At 49.4% G+C, this 16,235-nt stretch overlaps 1 protein-coding gene across 10 annotated transcripts in view; it reads right to left on the reverse strand.

Annotated features, from left to right (window-relative positions):
* The window catches only part of CSMD2 (CUB and Sushi multiple domains 2), a 610,060-nt gene that overhangs the window by 306,347 nt on the left and 287,478 nt on the right, over positions 1-16,235 (reverse strand). For all 10 annotated transcript variants that reach the window (XM_045476609.1, XM_045476606.1, XM_045476605.1 and 7 more), the window contains one exon: positions 13,398-13,510. In XM_045476609.1, the coding sequence (XP_045332565.1) occupies positions 13,398-13,510 (113 nt within the window). The remainder of the gene's footprint in view (positions 1-13,397; positions 13,511-16,235) is intronic.

Genomic DNA, 16,235 nt, shown 5'->3' on the forward strand with positions numbered 1-16,235 from the left:
CTGCTGGCCTCTAAGGGCTTCATCCTATCTTCAGTTATACTGCTTGGTGCATGTGCCCCAGACCCCCATGCCACCTCCCAGCTGGCCCCTGCCAGGTGACCCAGCCCCTCTCAGATGGGTACCAGCAATGGTAGTGGCAACTGCGACCAGGCACTTCCTATGTGTCGGACCCTGGGCTAAATGCCTTTCAAGTTCTCTACTTGTATGAGCATCCTTGACTTGTCTATTTCCCCCACACCCACACACAATCTATCAGGATCCATCAAACCCTTCCAAGTATATCCCAAGTGCAATTTCCACATCGATCACCCTGCTCCAGGTCTCTGGTACATCTCCCCTGGTTGCCGTGACCTCCCATCTTCCCCGCCCTACATAGTCTATTCTCAACACAAGAGCCAGAGGGATCCTTTTAATACATAAGTCAGACCATATTACATCTCGCTCAAAACTCTACAGCTGCAACTTGCCTCTCATATAAAAAAAGCCAGAGTCTTTTGAGTGGCCTTCACAGACCAATCTGCCCTCCCAGCACCTCTCCGACCTTATCTTCAACCTCAATCACTCTTCTCCAGCCACACAGGCCTCCCTGGTGTTCCAAAAATATGTCAGGCATGTTCCTGCTTCAGCCTGCTAGTTCCCTAAAATGCTCTTCTCTGAGGGGTATCTTCACGACTCTCTTCCTCTTTTTCCTGGAAGTCTTTGTGAAACACCAGTTCCTCAGAGACCTTCTCTGACCACTGTTCACAATTATCGCACCCCAGCTCCCCTGCACCATTTGCTACTTTATCTCCCTAACTTTCTAACACAATGGCTCGTTTACTTTGTGATTTTTTGTCACCCCGCATTGCAGCGTAAGTTCCATGAAGGCAAGGATTTTTGTCTTTTGTTCACTGGTGTATCCTCAATGCCTGGACTAGAGCATGGTACATGGTGGGCCCTCGATAATCATTTTGTGTGCTCCTTATATGTTCAACAGCCTTGACCCGTGGTTACTATATCTACTTGATGGATAATAAAATTGTGGCTCAGGGTGGCTCAAGTGATTTGCTATAGGTCACACAGCCAGGAGGCAGCTGTGTTCTTGGCTGAACCTTAGCATCTTCTCTTGTGACCTGGCCCCAGAGCAATCCCCTAAGGGGCCCCGTTAGCCTCCAGAATCTCTCCTCTGCCCCAGCTCAGGCCCAGAAAACTCAGGTACTCACTCTGCATACAAGGTAACATGCCAGTCCTGAAACTAAAGCCCACAATGATCAGGCATGCAGGAGCCCATCTCTCAGTCCCCGACAGCCCCCAGCTCTGCCTGCATCACGAAGTTCCCCAAGGGTTTGTCCCCTGGCAAGCTGCTAAGCTGAACGCCTGATCAAATTCAGTTACCACCACAGAGTCACTGCTTCCCAACGTGCATTCAAACCCTTTTTATAAATGTGCATTACTCTCCATGTGTATCCAGCAGGAAAATTTCCAATGAACACTAACGTGGACCCATTATCAAACAGAGGGTATTAGTAGGGAAACATGCATTATTCAAGCCTAGCTAATACAGTGCAGCAGGGGGGAAATTCCTCTGATTCAGTCATCCCTAAGAGAACAGGACTGGTCCCAGTACTGTAGGGATAGTTCAAGCTCTTCTCCCGGATGTCCCAGCACTGGGGCTGGGGTGGGGAGAGGGGCCTCCATGACTCAGTGCTTCCTACTCAAGGTGAGGTCTGTGCAGATGGCTCCAGGCACCTGGCCAACAAGGAGGTGAGAGTCTTTCCAATAGCCTCGTTTCACGTTCTAGTGTTCTCTGGAGGAAGGGAGCTGAGGAGGGACCAGTGCACCAGGAATGCCATTCCCAGCACCTAATGCTACTTGAGTTTTCCTTGCAGCTGCTGAAGGGGGAGCATGAGGTGTATGTGGACATGAAGGGGTGGCTAAGAGGGAGCTCTTCTTCCTCTCTTCTCATGGGTGCACTCAGGAAGAGGCTCCAGAAGGAATCCTTCCAATTTCTGTGCCCACCCTTTCTACTTAGTCCTCTCCAAGATGGGATGGGTAACCAGACTGGTCAGTGCTTTATATGCCTGGAGCAACAGTTAGCAGTGGATAATGTCATCATCCTCCCAAGCAGGAAGGAGCTCCTGTCCTCCCTTGTTTCCTTCCTTCTACCTACCACAGGATGGAACTTGTTACAGTGGCAAGAAAAAGTGAACAAAAAGGAAACTGGAAAGCTTCAGGGAGCTTCTTAATTTACACATAAACTTTGTGAGCACTTACTCCTCTGAGCTGGTCTCAAAGCTGTGTCGCCCATGCTGTCTGTGTGCACCACACACAAGCCTGGCGAAGGCAGGGGCCGTTCTCTCTGGACAGGATTCCTCACACCAACAATGGAGTCTCTAGAAAATGTATGTCCAGGTCCAGCTGGCCCAGGCCCAGGTTCTGGGGAGGGGAGCCCACAGTGGGCCCACACCATCCTAGGAGCTGACGAATGGGTCATGAAAGTGTCCTTGGTTGGGGCTCAGCCCTGGGCAAGATCCACATCACTGGAGATGTTAGCATCAAGAAATCACCTCCGTATGTTGGGGTCTCAGTTTTTGAGCAAACCCAAGGAAGTGGCTACACCCTGAATGATACATAGCCAATTTGTCTTTTAAACAGTTTGACCAAGTAGATGGTGAGTGATCAGGGAAAAAGGAACACCATGAGAAGCCGGCCACAAAATGGCTCAACAAAGAACTAGCTGGGTAGACCAGGTACGAAGCATCAGAGAACAAGGGCAGTTCTCCCTCTAGATCTCCACAGTACACTACTGACAGACATAATAAATGAAGGATAAAGTAGCAAGGACCTACAGAATTTCTGGCATGTATTCATTCACATTGTTCGTTTGTGCATTCATTCATTCATTCATTCATTCACGGAGCGCCCACTAGTCTAGTGCCAATGATATTACACTGGAGCTCCAGTCTCTAAAATGGATTCTGTAACCATTCTGCATCTGTTGACGCACTGCAGATAAAATGGAGCCCCGGGGCTGGCTACACTTGAACGCATACCCCCGATGAACACAGGCTTGCACATATATCCGTGCACACGTACACATTCGCGTCTACAAGGGCATGCCCTCAACAACACATTTGTGTACTCATGTACACATGGCTACAAACACATACAAAATAGAATTCACACTTGTACACGCTTTTTCACTGTATGTGAACAAAGTCAGGGCTCCCAGAGAAGAGTGCTGGCTTTAACTGGTTGATGGAAATCTTACTAGGTACATTCATCTCCTCCGAATGATAATGACTACAGGAGACTGCCAGGCTGCTCCATTCATCCTTTATATTCTGGTTAATTACAAGACATTTCCCCGCTGTTGTAAAGGTTAGCGGGACACATGGTACACATTTAGCTAGAAGAATCTGGCAATACAAATGCCTCTCTAGTCTGCAGCATGAGTTATTGGGCTGAGCTAGCAGGAGACAAGGACCTGTTAGTGGAGGAGGGGAGGTGCTCAGCCTGTCTCCAAGGCTCTGGGAATCACGAAGCAAATGGAACCTGCAGCTTCTTCTCGCCCCTGTGAAGCCAGACTTCCCTTCACAAGGGGGGAGCCCCTGCACTAACCCCGATCACTCCCCTTTGCCCACCACTTGGCTGTCCTGATGGCTGGACCATCCTTTCGTCTCTCCACACCTGTTCCTTCACCACAGGTGAAGTTCAACCAACCTTAGAAAACATTTGCAATGTATATCTTTCTTTCAGGATTCTAAACTCACTCTTTTTTGCTTGGATTTTATTCACTCTCTGTAAACCATTCCCCAAAATGTTGTAGGGCATGAGCTCCCCAAAACTGGAATCTGATTTTTCCCTTAGAAAACCTGGTGGGTATGCATCTTGCACTCTGCCCCTCCCTCATCATTGAGGGCCTGCCTCCTGCTTGGCCACCAGCCCTGCACAAATGCTTGCATTACTCACAGTTCTCTGCTAGATGAAGTCAGTATCTAGCACACTGGCTCCTCATCTCACTCAGATTTATGCCAAAGAAGTAAGATTTGCTGCAGATGCCCAAGATCTAATGCTTCAAGGTACAGACTATGGAAAACAACAGCGGGAAGAGCAGTGATATGGAACAGAGCTGGGGAAGCCTCGATGTCACAAAAGTTGAGATGTCTGTTGCCAGGTCAGTTGACCTGAAGGATAAATATAAAACTACTGTGCCAGCTTTGACCAGGATGTTGCCAACACACAAAGAGTGAGGCTTGGGAGCACCCTTGCTGCTACTGTACTGGCACGTTCCATGGTCATGGAAGGCTTCAAGAAGATTAGCAAAGCTGTTAATCCGGTGGAAATCAGAAAAGGTGTGATGTCGCATGTTGATGCTATTACGGCTGAACTTAGGGAGAGCTGAAAGCTGTGATAATTTCTGAAGATACTGCTCAGTTTGCTACAGTTTCTGCAGATGGAGGCAGACAAATTGGCAGCATCATTTCTAATGTGATCATGAAAGTTCAAAGAGCATTCCCACAATATAGGGCAGGAAAACCCTGAATGATTAATCAGCAATCGGAAGCACAGAATTCGACTAAGATTCCATAATCTCCTTACTTGAATAATACATCCAAAGTTCAGAAGTGGAAATTCCAGGATGCTTAGGATTTCCACTGTCCGGCCCATGGTACCCACTCTTGAAACTTCCACTGCCCAGTGGAAGTCTTTGGTTATGACTGCCGACAATGCTCTCAGTACACTCTTTTAGAACAGGATAAAGCTGACTTTCAGGTTAAAGGAGCCCAAGCTCCAAGTTCTAGCGTCACAGAAGGAACCCACAAAGCTGCTGCTATTGATGGTGTGGTGTTTGGAAAAGAGAGCTGGACTCTGAATTTTTAAGCTATTTTGCTTCAATGACTTACGAAAGGTTGGAGAGGTTATTGTAACTGAAGATGATGCCACATTCTTAGGAGGGAAAGGTGACAAGATTCAAAATGAGAAATGTTCAAGGAATCACTACTGGTGACCATGGAAAAGAAAAGCTCAAGGGACACCTGGCTTTTGCTTCAGATGGCATAGCTGTGCTGAAGGCTGCCGGGAAAAGGGACGTGGAAGGGAAGGAAGAGAAACAGTCACAGGTGCACTGGATGATACAAGACCTGCTGCTGAAAAAGGCACCGCCTGGGTGCTTTGCTTTGGTGCCTTCTAGGCTTGAATTCACTGCTCCCACTAATGAAGAGCAAAAAATTGCTACAGGAACAATGAAAGAACACTCAAAATTCCAGCAGTGACCACTGCCAAGAATGCAGGTGTTGAAAGATTGTGGATAGTTAAGAGAATTATGCACAGTTCCTCAGAAGCTGGTTATGCACTATGCTGGGTGATGTTTTCATCAGTGCAGCCACGGGTTGTAAGATGTACAAAGCAACTAAAGGTTCTAAGAAGTACTTTGTTGGCTGCTGCTGGTGTGGCCTCTTGGTTAATCACAGCAAAACTCATGGCCACTAGAATTCCTGAAGAAGAAAAGGACCCCAGCATGGTAGGTGGCAGGCAGGGGCATGTTCTAATTTCTAGAATAGTGCTTTGCCATTGTTAATGGGCTGCAGGGTGGTCTTCACAAGCAACTTCTGAGAAGCCAGCTGGAGAAAACGACCAGGAGAAAGATGTTTAAAGGAATCCCTATGGTCATCGGTTGTTGGTGTCAGTGGCCTTGGCAATGCCGTTTTCTCTACCTGGCACATCTTTTCCCCTCTTCTCTGTGTGGCTACCTCTCATTGGTAAAGGCCTGAGTCAACAGCCATCTCCTCTCTGTGGTTGTGTCTACACCTTGAGGAGAAGTCACTGCCCTCACAAGACTTGGTTCAGACGTGTGTTGAAACCCGTATTCACACTGCAACATCATGTCCTGTTCTCCCAGCTATTTGTCCCCCGAACCCCTATGTCTACGTCCTGTGACTGACAGAGGCCAGCACACAGACAGTTCCCTTGAAGAGTCTGATGACTGAGTGGATGAATGACCAACTGTTAGAAGAATATGTGCTTTGAATTCATTTCCTGGCAAAGGAAGTAGTTACACTTGAAAGCAGGTGAGGTGAGGGGTGCCGTATTTTATGTTCAGGATGTTTTCAGTTCAGGCTCATTTTGACTGAATTTAGAAGCTTGGCTTCATAGACCCCAAGCTCTGGGCTCCTGAGCCTGGTAGCAACAACCCTGTGATTTGTTCAGAGGCCCTGGAGGCACAGAACCTAAAAAATGAGGCTAGCAAGGGTTTAGCAGCTTAGTTGGTGGACAGGAATAGGACGGAAGAGTCTCAGCGTGGACCACAGGCTGCGTGAGGCACTTCTGCTCTGGTCTGAGACTACAACTCAGTCACAAGCAAGAAAAAGACAAGTTCATGTGGAAAACAGAAGCTTTGGTTTGTTACTACAAAAAGCATCTCGATAAATGCAAATTGGTTTCCAATGGACAAGTTTATTCTGCAGACAATTAAGATTTGGAGTTGGACTTCTAGAAAGCAGAGGGGCCGATTCTCTTACTGTGGAATATCTCCCAACTGCTGGTTACCAGAGTTAACTTGACAAGGTAGGCAGTGGGAGGGACAGCAGAGTAGGGCTAGGATTTGGCTGAAGGGGGGGGGGGGGGCAGGCAGTAGACAATGACCGTCACCTCAGAGTGGCAGCAAAGAGCCCAAGTCTGAGAAGCCAGAGCCGCCAGCTCAATCTCTCACTGCACAAGGGCTTCCCCATATAACAGGGAGACTGGTGACTGGTGGAGTCCGAGGCTTGAGGGTTCCATTTCCTGTGTACCTGCCATGTGCCAGATATTGCGACAGGGTCTCCTTTTAATTGCCAGTAGACCCGTGGGGTTAATATTATTCCCTCTCTGCAGACCAGCAGGGCAACAGTGCAGTGTGCTGCCCTCTCTGCCAGGGAAGACCCTCACCAGTTGTGATCATTGACCACTGGGGGCATTTAAGAAAGGCTCTTCTCACTGCCGTTCCTTGTAGGCTTAAAGAGAAAGCAGGAAAGCAATTAACGCTCTGAGAAGGACTGAAAATAGCCCTCGCCTGGAGGCAGAAGGATTGATTACATAACCTCAGTGGTCTCCCAGAAGTGGAAGCAACTGTGATTTCTGTGGTTGCCAAACACTTCTGATGCAGGAGCCTATGATTACGCTCTTAGGTAAATGTTTACTACGCAAAACAAATCAAAGAGCAATGGCTCTGGTTAACATTGGTGGTGTGGGGGGTGAACCCGGGGCCCCACCCACACAGTCCCTATCAAAAGAGCTGCTGGGAGAACCCCTCTGGCCTCCAAGGAACTCACTTTGCAAACCACTCTTTTGGGCTTGCCTCTCTCAAGTTACAATCGTTATGAGGAGGTCTCCTGCCCAGAGAGGGGATTGGTGGCCTCTGACTCCACGCTGCCTTGAGTCTTCACATCTCTCTCTCCAGCACAGACCCTTGTCTGAGCTACAGACTGACAGACCAGCCAGCTTCCTACTAGACAGCCCCCCACCCCGCCCCTGAAATGCCAACAGCCCCAGAATCAACGTGTCCCAAGTAAATCCACTCTCTTCTGCCTCTGCCCTATACCACCTTGGTTAATAGCCTCATTTTTTTACCCGCTCACTCAGGCTAGAAACCAAAGGTTCAGGCCTGAGTCCTCTGCCTCCTTCCTCCACCCGTCACTCCCGGATCTAACGAGTCCAGGAAAGTGACCATGGGAAGGCCTCTTTTGGTCTCCCTCTGCCTCTGCCTCTGCCTCAACCCTGGATCCTTGGAGTCTCCAAATTCTCAAAGGCTCTTAATTGTCCTCTCATTTTCATCCGAGAGCAATGAAAGATCTTCCTAAAATAAAATGTGATCACATCTCTCTCTTGCTCAAGACTTCTGATCCCCTGTCTTCAGGGCAGCTTTTCACAGTGTGACCCCTGCCTCCCTCTCTGACCCCAGAGCCCCCTGCCCTCACTGCTGACCTGTGTCCTGGACAGCAGGCTTCGCGCTCAGTCGGCACATGTTTTCATTGAAAGGCCTGGGAGCAGATGTATTAGGCTGTGGGCCATCTGTCTCAGCTGCAGACTGCCCAACTCTGGCCTGCCAGCACTACTGTGTCTACAGACAATTCGTACATGAATGAGGCTGTGTTCCATAAACCTTTATTTACCGACGCTGAAATGTGCATTTCATACAGTTGTCATGTGTCATGAAATATTCTTCTGATTTTCTGCTTCAATCTTTAAAAACAGATGGCTGGGGCGCCTGGGTGGCGCAGTCGGTTAAGCGTCCGACTTCAGCCAGGTCACGATCTCGCGGTCCAGGAGTTCGAGCCCCGCGTCAGGCTCTGGGCTGATGGCTCAGAGCCTGGAGCCTGTTTCCGATTCTGTGTCTCCCTCTCTCTCTGCCCCTCCCCCGTTCATGCTCTGTCTCTCTCTGTCCCAAAAATAAATAAACGTTGAAAAAAAAAAAATTTTAAAAACAGATGGCTGCATCTGGCCTGTAGGCTGTACTTGACCAACTCCGCTCTAGATGCACACAGGGTTCCTGGGGTTCCTGAGACTCAGCGCTTTCATATTCTCTTGCCTCCGTTCTACCTGGACTGCTCCTCATGGTCTGCGTGGCATCTCTCCAAGGCCCATACTGATGTCACTGCTACATTTTTTTTTTGACTTCTTTAAGTGCTTCTAGCAAAACTAATTGCTCCTTTATCTCTTATCCTAGAACCCTTCACTGGGCCTCAATTACAGCTCTTATCTTGCTGCCCACAACTTCTAGATTTATGCCTTTCCTCTCTTTAACTTGTCCTCCTTGAGAGCAGAGCGTGGCCTGGCCATGTCCACCTTTCTCTTCTTCCACGTGGTACTGGTGTCACACAAGAGTGCTTGTTAAATTCAACACGCTCACCTGCTTTCTGACAGCCGACTTGAGGCACAGTCACACTAGAGCCCTGATGCCCTGGTTCCCTGTAGTCATAGTTAAGATTGTGTGTGTCCAGGAATAGCCCTAAATTCTGACCGGACCGAGACAGGAATGGAATGCACCGTGTTTCAGGTTATTTGTTTATTCGTTCAACTTATGATTTGTTTTCTGAGAAAAGAACTGTCCACCGATACAGTTCGGGGGTTGTAATTATTAGCTCTGAAGTGCCATAAATCACTTGAGACTCTAATGCCATAAAGCTGAGCGCCGTTAAGACTGACCCTGTGCTGCTGTTTCCCCAGGTCCAGTCCTCACGCCTCTCTGGCCTGCTCTGTGCCAGAAGCCTGACCTCTGTGGACCGCTACAGCAAGGGGTCCCGCTGGGAAGGCTCATGGTCTCCCAGGGCACACAGCAGGCCCACACAGCACAGGGACTCTGTTCCTTATTCTTGGCTCCTTTTGGGTTGGCAGATGGGAGGCACAGCAGACTTGAGGGAGAGGGAGAAGAGAGAGATCAGGTTACTGATTCTGGCCTCCTCTTCCTGCTCTGGTTACTGATTCTGGCCCCTCTTCCTGCTCTGGTTACTGATTCTGGCTTCCTCATCCTGCACTGGTTACTGACTCCTGGCCCCCTCTTCTCGCTCTGGTTACTGATTCTGGCTTCCTCATTCTGCTCTGGTTACTGATTCTGGCCCCTCTTCCTGCTCTGGTTACTGATTCTGGCCCCTCTTCCTTCTCTGGTTACTGATTCTGGCCCTCTCACCCTGCTCTGGTTACTGACTCCTGGCCCCTCTTCCTGCAGTGGGTTGGCAGTGGTCAGGCTCCTCAGTTCTGCCAGGTAGTGCCTTTTCTACTCCCTCTGGCCCTTTCCCAGTTGTGGCAAAGCCCTCCCTGCTGCGTGGTCCCCGAGGGCCTCATCATCCCTGCTTGTTCCTTAATTCCATTCTATCCTTTGTAAAGGGTCCCATCACTAAACCCTCTTCGGTGAAAGCCAGGCAGTATGCCTTCTATCTCCTGCTAGTCCCCTGACTAAAAGCTATCTCTGCCATGCTTTTGTGCTGTATTTACAAGCTAAAAAACTTTGATTATTGTAGTCATTCCAAAGTTTCCTTTCCTTCAGGGCAGTGGTTCTCACTGGGGGTGGTTTTGTATGCAAGGATCATTTGGCAACATGGGGAAACTTTCTGGTTATCATGACTATGTGCATTGTGGGGAAATGCTACTGGCATCTAGCAGCTCGTGGATGGAGGCCAGGGATGCTGCTAAACATCCCCAAATGCTCTGGATGACCCCCCACAACAGAGAACTACCCACACCACTAAGTCAATAGTGCTGAGGTCAAGGAACCCTGCTTGAGTCCTCAGTTGAGTTACTAAATGATTACTATATGCGCTTTGCACTATGTGCCCTCAGTATGGTAAAGACTAGAAAAAGAAGTTCCCAGAGTAAAATCACTTATTAACACAATATCTAAGCCCCCGTATATAAGCACGCCAGCTGCAGACAAATACTGCCGGGGTGCAAGTCTGCCTCCCACACTACGTCGATGAGACCTGGAGCCGGTCAGGAGTCCTCTCTGAAACCCTGGTTCCTCATCTGTAAAATGGGGCCAAGGGTAGTTCCTCCTTCACACACTTGCTGTTAGCGCTAAATGAAGTTATAAACGCCAAGTGCTTGAAACCTAGAAAGCCCTCTGTAAACACTGACACATATGAATGTACAACCTCGTTTGGGGCTGTATTAAGGGACACAGAGAGAGGACAGGATAGGGCCTCCTCTTGAGAAGTTCGTAAGTAAAGCAGGTTTTCAGATTGTGGGTTTTTCCCTGCTATAGCCTTGTGAAATTAATTTACAGGTTGCAGTTAACATTAAAAATTGGAAGTTTTCAGGGTGCATCACGCTTAGTAAGGATAAATACCACTTGGTGACATTTTCCTTTTAGTTCTATAGATAGATGTGAGTACTGGGTTGTGATAGAAAATGTACTTCTTTACAGAGGGATGAGATTAACAAAACATAGTTGAAAAGCCACCAGTTGAATAGGAAAGATAAGGCACTCAAAACACCATTAAGAGATGGCCCTCTGGGTTTGCAGAAAACTCGCACGAGCCTGTGAATGAATTCAAGCTTCCCCACTTACAGCCTGTGTGATCTGTGTGTGTTGGGCTTGTTACACAACCTCTCTGAGCCTCAGCTGCTTCAGCTGAAACGTGGGAATTAAAATGTATTTTTTTTAATGTTTATTTTGAGAGAGAGAGAGAGAGAGAGAACAAGCACACACACATGCATGTGGGCAGAAAGAGAGAGAGAGAGAGAGAGAACAAGCACACACACATGCATGTGGGCAGAAAGAGAGAGAGAGAGAGAGAGAGAGAGAGAGAGAGAGAGAGAGAGAGACTGAGAGAGAATCCCAAGCAGGCTCCAAGTACAGAGCCTGACTTGGGGATCGATCTCACGAACCATGATCTCATGACCTGAGCTGAAAATCAAGAGTCAGACATTTAACCGACTGAGCCACCCAGGTGTCCCAAAACGTGGGAATCAAAAACACATTTGTCACTGTGCTGTGGGGAGGCCCACATGGGGGCAGTGTGGACAGTGCCCAGTACAGGGCCTGGTGCACAGCAAGCGTGCTGCTGATCTAGAGGCTGCCGTGTCTGGGTTCTCTTTGCCCACTGCCTGGCCTTACGCTGTGGCCTATGACCACGACAAACAGGCCCTCAGGAACCTGAAACAGTGGAAACACTGGCACCTACTTAATCAGACGCACTGATGACACTCATCTCTGCTTTTCTATTTTGGAAAATACAATGAAAAGATCCAGGCAGGGGCTTCACTCACAGAAGCCCAACATCGGCAGTGGAAAAATGCCTCCAGGAAAGCTCTCAGAGTGAGGCTTTGTGAGGCTCGCCAGATCAGGTTGGTTTTTGATTTCGTTTTTTTTTTTTACTTCATTTTTATTGGTTTGTTTAATAAAGAGAGAGCATGCGCATGGTGCAGAGGAAGAGAGAGAGAGAGAAAGAGAGAGAGAAACTTAGAGGAGATTCTGTGAGAAAATGCACAGCATGGAGCCCGACTCAGGGCTCGATCCCACGACCCCGGGATCATGACCTGAGCTGCAACCAAGAGTCGGATGCTCTACCCACTGAGCCACCCAGCCACTCTGTTTTTACGTTTATTTTGTAAATATCTCAAAGGTGGCTAGGGAAAGGAGGCTGTTTATGAAAGGCTCAGATTCTAAAGGTAATGTTTCTAGTTGCAGTGTTGCTCTTATCCTAGTTTCCAGGTGAAAGCCTGGCCTCATGGCAGGGGCTCCACTCTGCCCCTGCCCCACCCAGGTGAGTGATGGGCTGGTGCTGTCCGGAACCACAGCCTGCGCGGTGGGGTTGGAGGGGGCCAGCCACCCCGCTCCACCCTGAGAATCGGTGCTCCTACCCCAGCACACCCTCGTGGGAAGACACTTCTTGCTTTTTATCAGGCCTACTTTGTCCCATTCTGTGCACACTACCAATATGCCTCACTCCTCACTCACTCACTCACTCACTCACTCAGGACACAAACTCACCCCTCCTTTTATTCCCCAGGGCCTTATGCTTAATAGGTGTGCAATACAAGTTTGCTGTTAAATCAATCAGAACCAACATCAGCCTATAAATGGTAGTAGTTAAGGGCTTAATGAGCAAGTTATAAAGCCCACCCTTGGTGTTTATAAATTTTGTGTGCTTCGAGTAAACTCAAGGTTGAGAGGGATGCCCTCATCCGCTCCCATACACCAAGTGGACTCTGGATCTCCTCCAGTGCCCAAGAGCTCCCTGCCTTGGGTTTGCAAATTCTTCAGGATTGGAGCACAAATCTGCTTGCCTGCGATTTCCACCTGTCATTCCTGGTCTGATCCCTTGCTGCCAGGCAGCTCTTCGCAGATTTGAACCCCTAAGCTCCAGCACTCCTGCAGCCCCTCTGCCCGTGGGTGTGCCAATACATTCGTGTTCTATGTAACACTAACACAAAACAGAGCTGGAATATGGCTCCTCTCCCACTTTACACCAGCGTAGGCTAAACTCTCCCGGTTAAGAGCTTGGGCTCTGGAGTCAAAAGGCAGGAGTTCAGATGGCCTTGGGAAACTGGCTTATTTTCTCCAAGCCTCTACTTCCCTGCCCATAAAATGGGGACAGTGATGGCATTTACTCTGGAATGATGGGGGATAAATGAGACGACGTTTGTCAAGTGCCCAGCACATAGCCTGGCTCTTCAAAGGCACTCGATAGTAACTACTATGACGAGTCTGGCTCGAAGAGGGGCCTGGGGAGGGGCAGCTCGGGGCAGCATCACTGCCTCGGGCAGCCGGCCACCATGGCAGGTGCAGAGCTGCTGATGTGGAGGCCCCGGGTTGCAAATGAGAACAGGACAAGAGACGTATGTCCTCCCTGCAGTCAGGTTGGACCCAGTCTGGGGACAGGATGAGCTCCCCGGGACTCATCTCTGCGGCCCGCTGAGGAGGCTCGGCAGTCCCCGCCTACCTTGGTATTGGGCGCTGAAGCCACGCTGCCGGTGGTTGCCGTCAGAGGTGAAGTGCAGCCGCAGCCAGTTCTTGCTGCTGATGACGGGGGCCGGGAGGCTGGCTCCGGTGAACCTGTGGGGACACCAAGTGGGTGGGGATAGCGGTGAGGCAGGGGCCAGCATCCATTGTCCCCACTTCCCATGGTGCTAGGGCCTCTGCCCAGGCCTGGGGCAGGAGGGAAGGGCTGGGCCACCCAGGCCGCCCTCCAGAAACCTGGGGCCTGAGCGGCTTCGGCAGGCTCTCCCAGGGGCCCCTCCCACCACTAGGTTACCTTGAGATGCTGTGCAGACAGTGGATCCTTCAGGCCAGGAGCAGAGGCCCACCCCCTCCCCCCACCAGGGGTGTTGACAAGTGTCACTCCCTTGGGCAACAGACCACAGGCAGAAGAGAGGCCCGGCCTTCCCAGCAGATGTCCACATACCCACCTGTACCCAAGACCCTGGTCCCCCAGCAAAAGTCCAGCCTACAACCCCCAGGTACAGGACCAGCTACCCCTAGTGAGCCCCGCAGACCCCCCCAAGGAGTCCAGAGAAAGGCACTTCAGGCAGTATGGCCCTTCAGTGCTGTGAGAGCCCATTCTAAGGTCACTCACTGGGCCCCGGGTCTCCTCTGGCTCCTCCCCTATTCCTGTTGCATCCATAAGATGCCTCCCCATCCGTGCTAGGTCTGTTCCCCCTCCCTTAAATTAGCTTCTTCTGGATTCCAGCCAGTCCAGCCCAGGGGGTGGGGCACCAGGATCTCTCCTGCCATCACTGGTCACTACCCCAGCCTCTTGACCAACTGCCATCTTGAGCCAACTTCCAAGTCCACCAGACCCTTCCTCCTGGAGCACAGGAACCTTCAGCAGCTCCCTAGTGCCTACACAAGAATAGCCTTTCAAGTTTTCCACCTTTTCTCCTGCTGGAATGAGTCTCTGCTCAGTGCTGGCCCTCTCCACCACACTCAGGCTAAGCTGTGAAGCCCCCCTCCTTGTGCTTGTTCTCTGCACCCCAGGAATCCCCTCTGTCTTCCCTCCTCTACCCCACAGCCTCTGAGCTGGCCTGTGCACTGGTGTCTTCCCTCTTTTCCTCCCCACATAAGAATCAGGTACAAAGCATAGCGATGCCTGCCCCCCACCCCCCGGCAGCCTCACACCTCCCTCCTGCCTGCTCCCACCCCTGCGGGGACACCCTATCGAGGACATCTCCTAAGCATGCATGCTTTGTCCTTTACAACATCTTTGCCCTTTCTGCCTGGAATGCACCCACCCAGAGCCCTCTCTCCTGCACCACCCATGTTGCCTGAGAGGACTTCAGGAAGCCCTCAAACATCACATCCTGGGGCAAGCCTTTCCTACTCTCCTTGGCTTGGAAGCCACACAGATTTGGGTTCAGATCTAGGCTCTACCACTTAGTACCAGTGTGACCTAGGACTAGTTACTGAACCTTTCTGAAAATGAGAATACTAAGCCCAGCCTGAAGCGTCTGTGGGAATAAACGTGAGACCTTCCTATGGGCAAAGAACCTAGCCCAGTATCTGACACACATTAGCTCAAGAAACATCATTTTCCTTTTCCTCCTCTGTGATGCCACAGCACCTATGATTCATCATCTAGGTGGGTGTCTCCCTAAGGTAACTCCTCAAGGAGGGCATTGTAGTCTGATGGTGAAGAAGACCGGGCTCTGGAGGGATGAGCTGCGTTATCTTACAAAAATTACTTCAACTCTCTGTGACTTTGTAAAATGGGGACAATAATAACCATTCCCTCAAAGAGTTGCAAAGATTAAATGAGATGATACACACAAAAAAAGGCCTTAGCATGGTCCCTGGGAAATAGAGAGCTTTTGGTAAATGGCAGCTGCTATTTTATTCTTTGTCATTTTTATTCTTCGTCCTTGTACCAAGCATCTAGCACCATGGTTGGTACAAAGCAGGCAAATCAGGATTCCAACAGAAAGCAGATGGCACAGTCATAGGAGAATAATTCCAGGAGTTCAATGAATGGACTCTTTATCAAAAAAGTGGGGAAACCACCAGGGATGGGGCAGTAGCTTGTTGCTTGTTACCACTTAGGAGCCTGGAGAGGAAATGATTATCCCTGAAAAAGAAGGCTGCATGCAAAGATTCACCACACAGGACCTAGATCTTGGGCATTTAAGTCCCACTAGGAGGGGGCAAAGAATGCAAACCCAGAACTCACTCTCCTTTTTCCCCTCCTCCAACCTCCTACTGATGCTTCTGTTGATTTATCCCAATCAGAAGCCAGAAGCAAAGGAGCATATTGATACAGCCCTATAGCTAAGTCTTCCTAGATATGGAACAGAGTGGAAAAGGTTGGGGAGAGGATCTGGAGGGGGCAAATGGAAGAGATCCAGCATGGTGGGTCCCCATAAATGTGTATTAAACAAAGGAAATAACCAAGGAGCTTCATACCCTGCAAAACTGAGTTTTTACTATAATGAAAATGCTGACACACACCAAATTCTAATAATATAACCCATATTACCATTGGTAAGAGCTATTATAGAAACCAATTACTGTATTTCACCAGATCCCATTTAAAATAGTTTATTACAGTCTGAGTCACTGAAGTTTTCTAAGGAGCCACAAACAGTATTGTGGGTTTTTTTCCGCCCAGGCCAAGTTCAATTCTGTATCAATGACAAAGCTTGGGGACTATTTACATAAGGGAAGTAGAAATAGGGAGAATTTACCTGAATAATTCAGAACCAAAGGATGTTTATTGCAAAATGGGATGTGGGGAGGGTGCCGGGGTCCCAGAGCAGGATGAGAAGTCATGATCACGACTATGGTAAGT

This window comes from Leopardus geoffroyi, chromosome C1, assembly GCF_018350155.1.
Source record: "Leopardus geoffroyi isolate Oge1 chromosome C1, O.geoffroyi_Oge1_pat1.0, whole genome shotgun sequence".
Classification (NCBI taxonomy): domain Eukaryota; kingdom Metazoa; phylum Chordata; class Mammalia; order Carnivora; family Felidae; genus Leopardus; species Leopardus geoffroyi.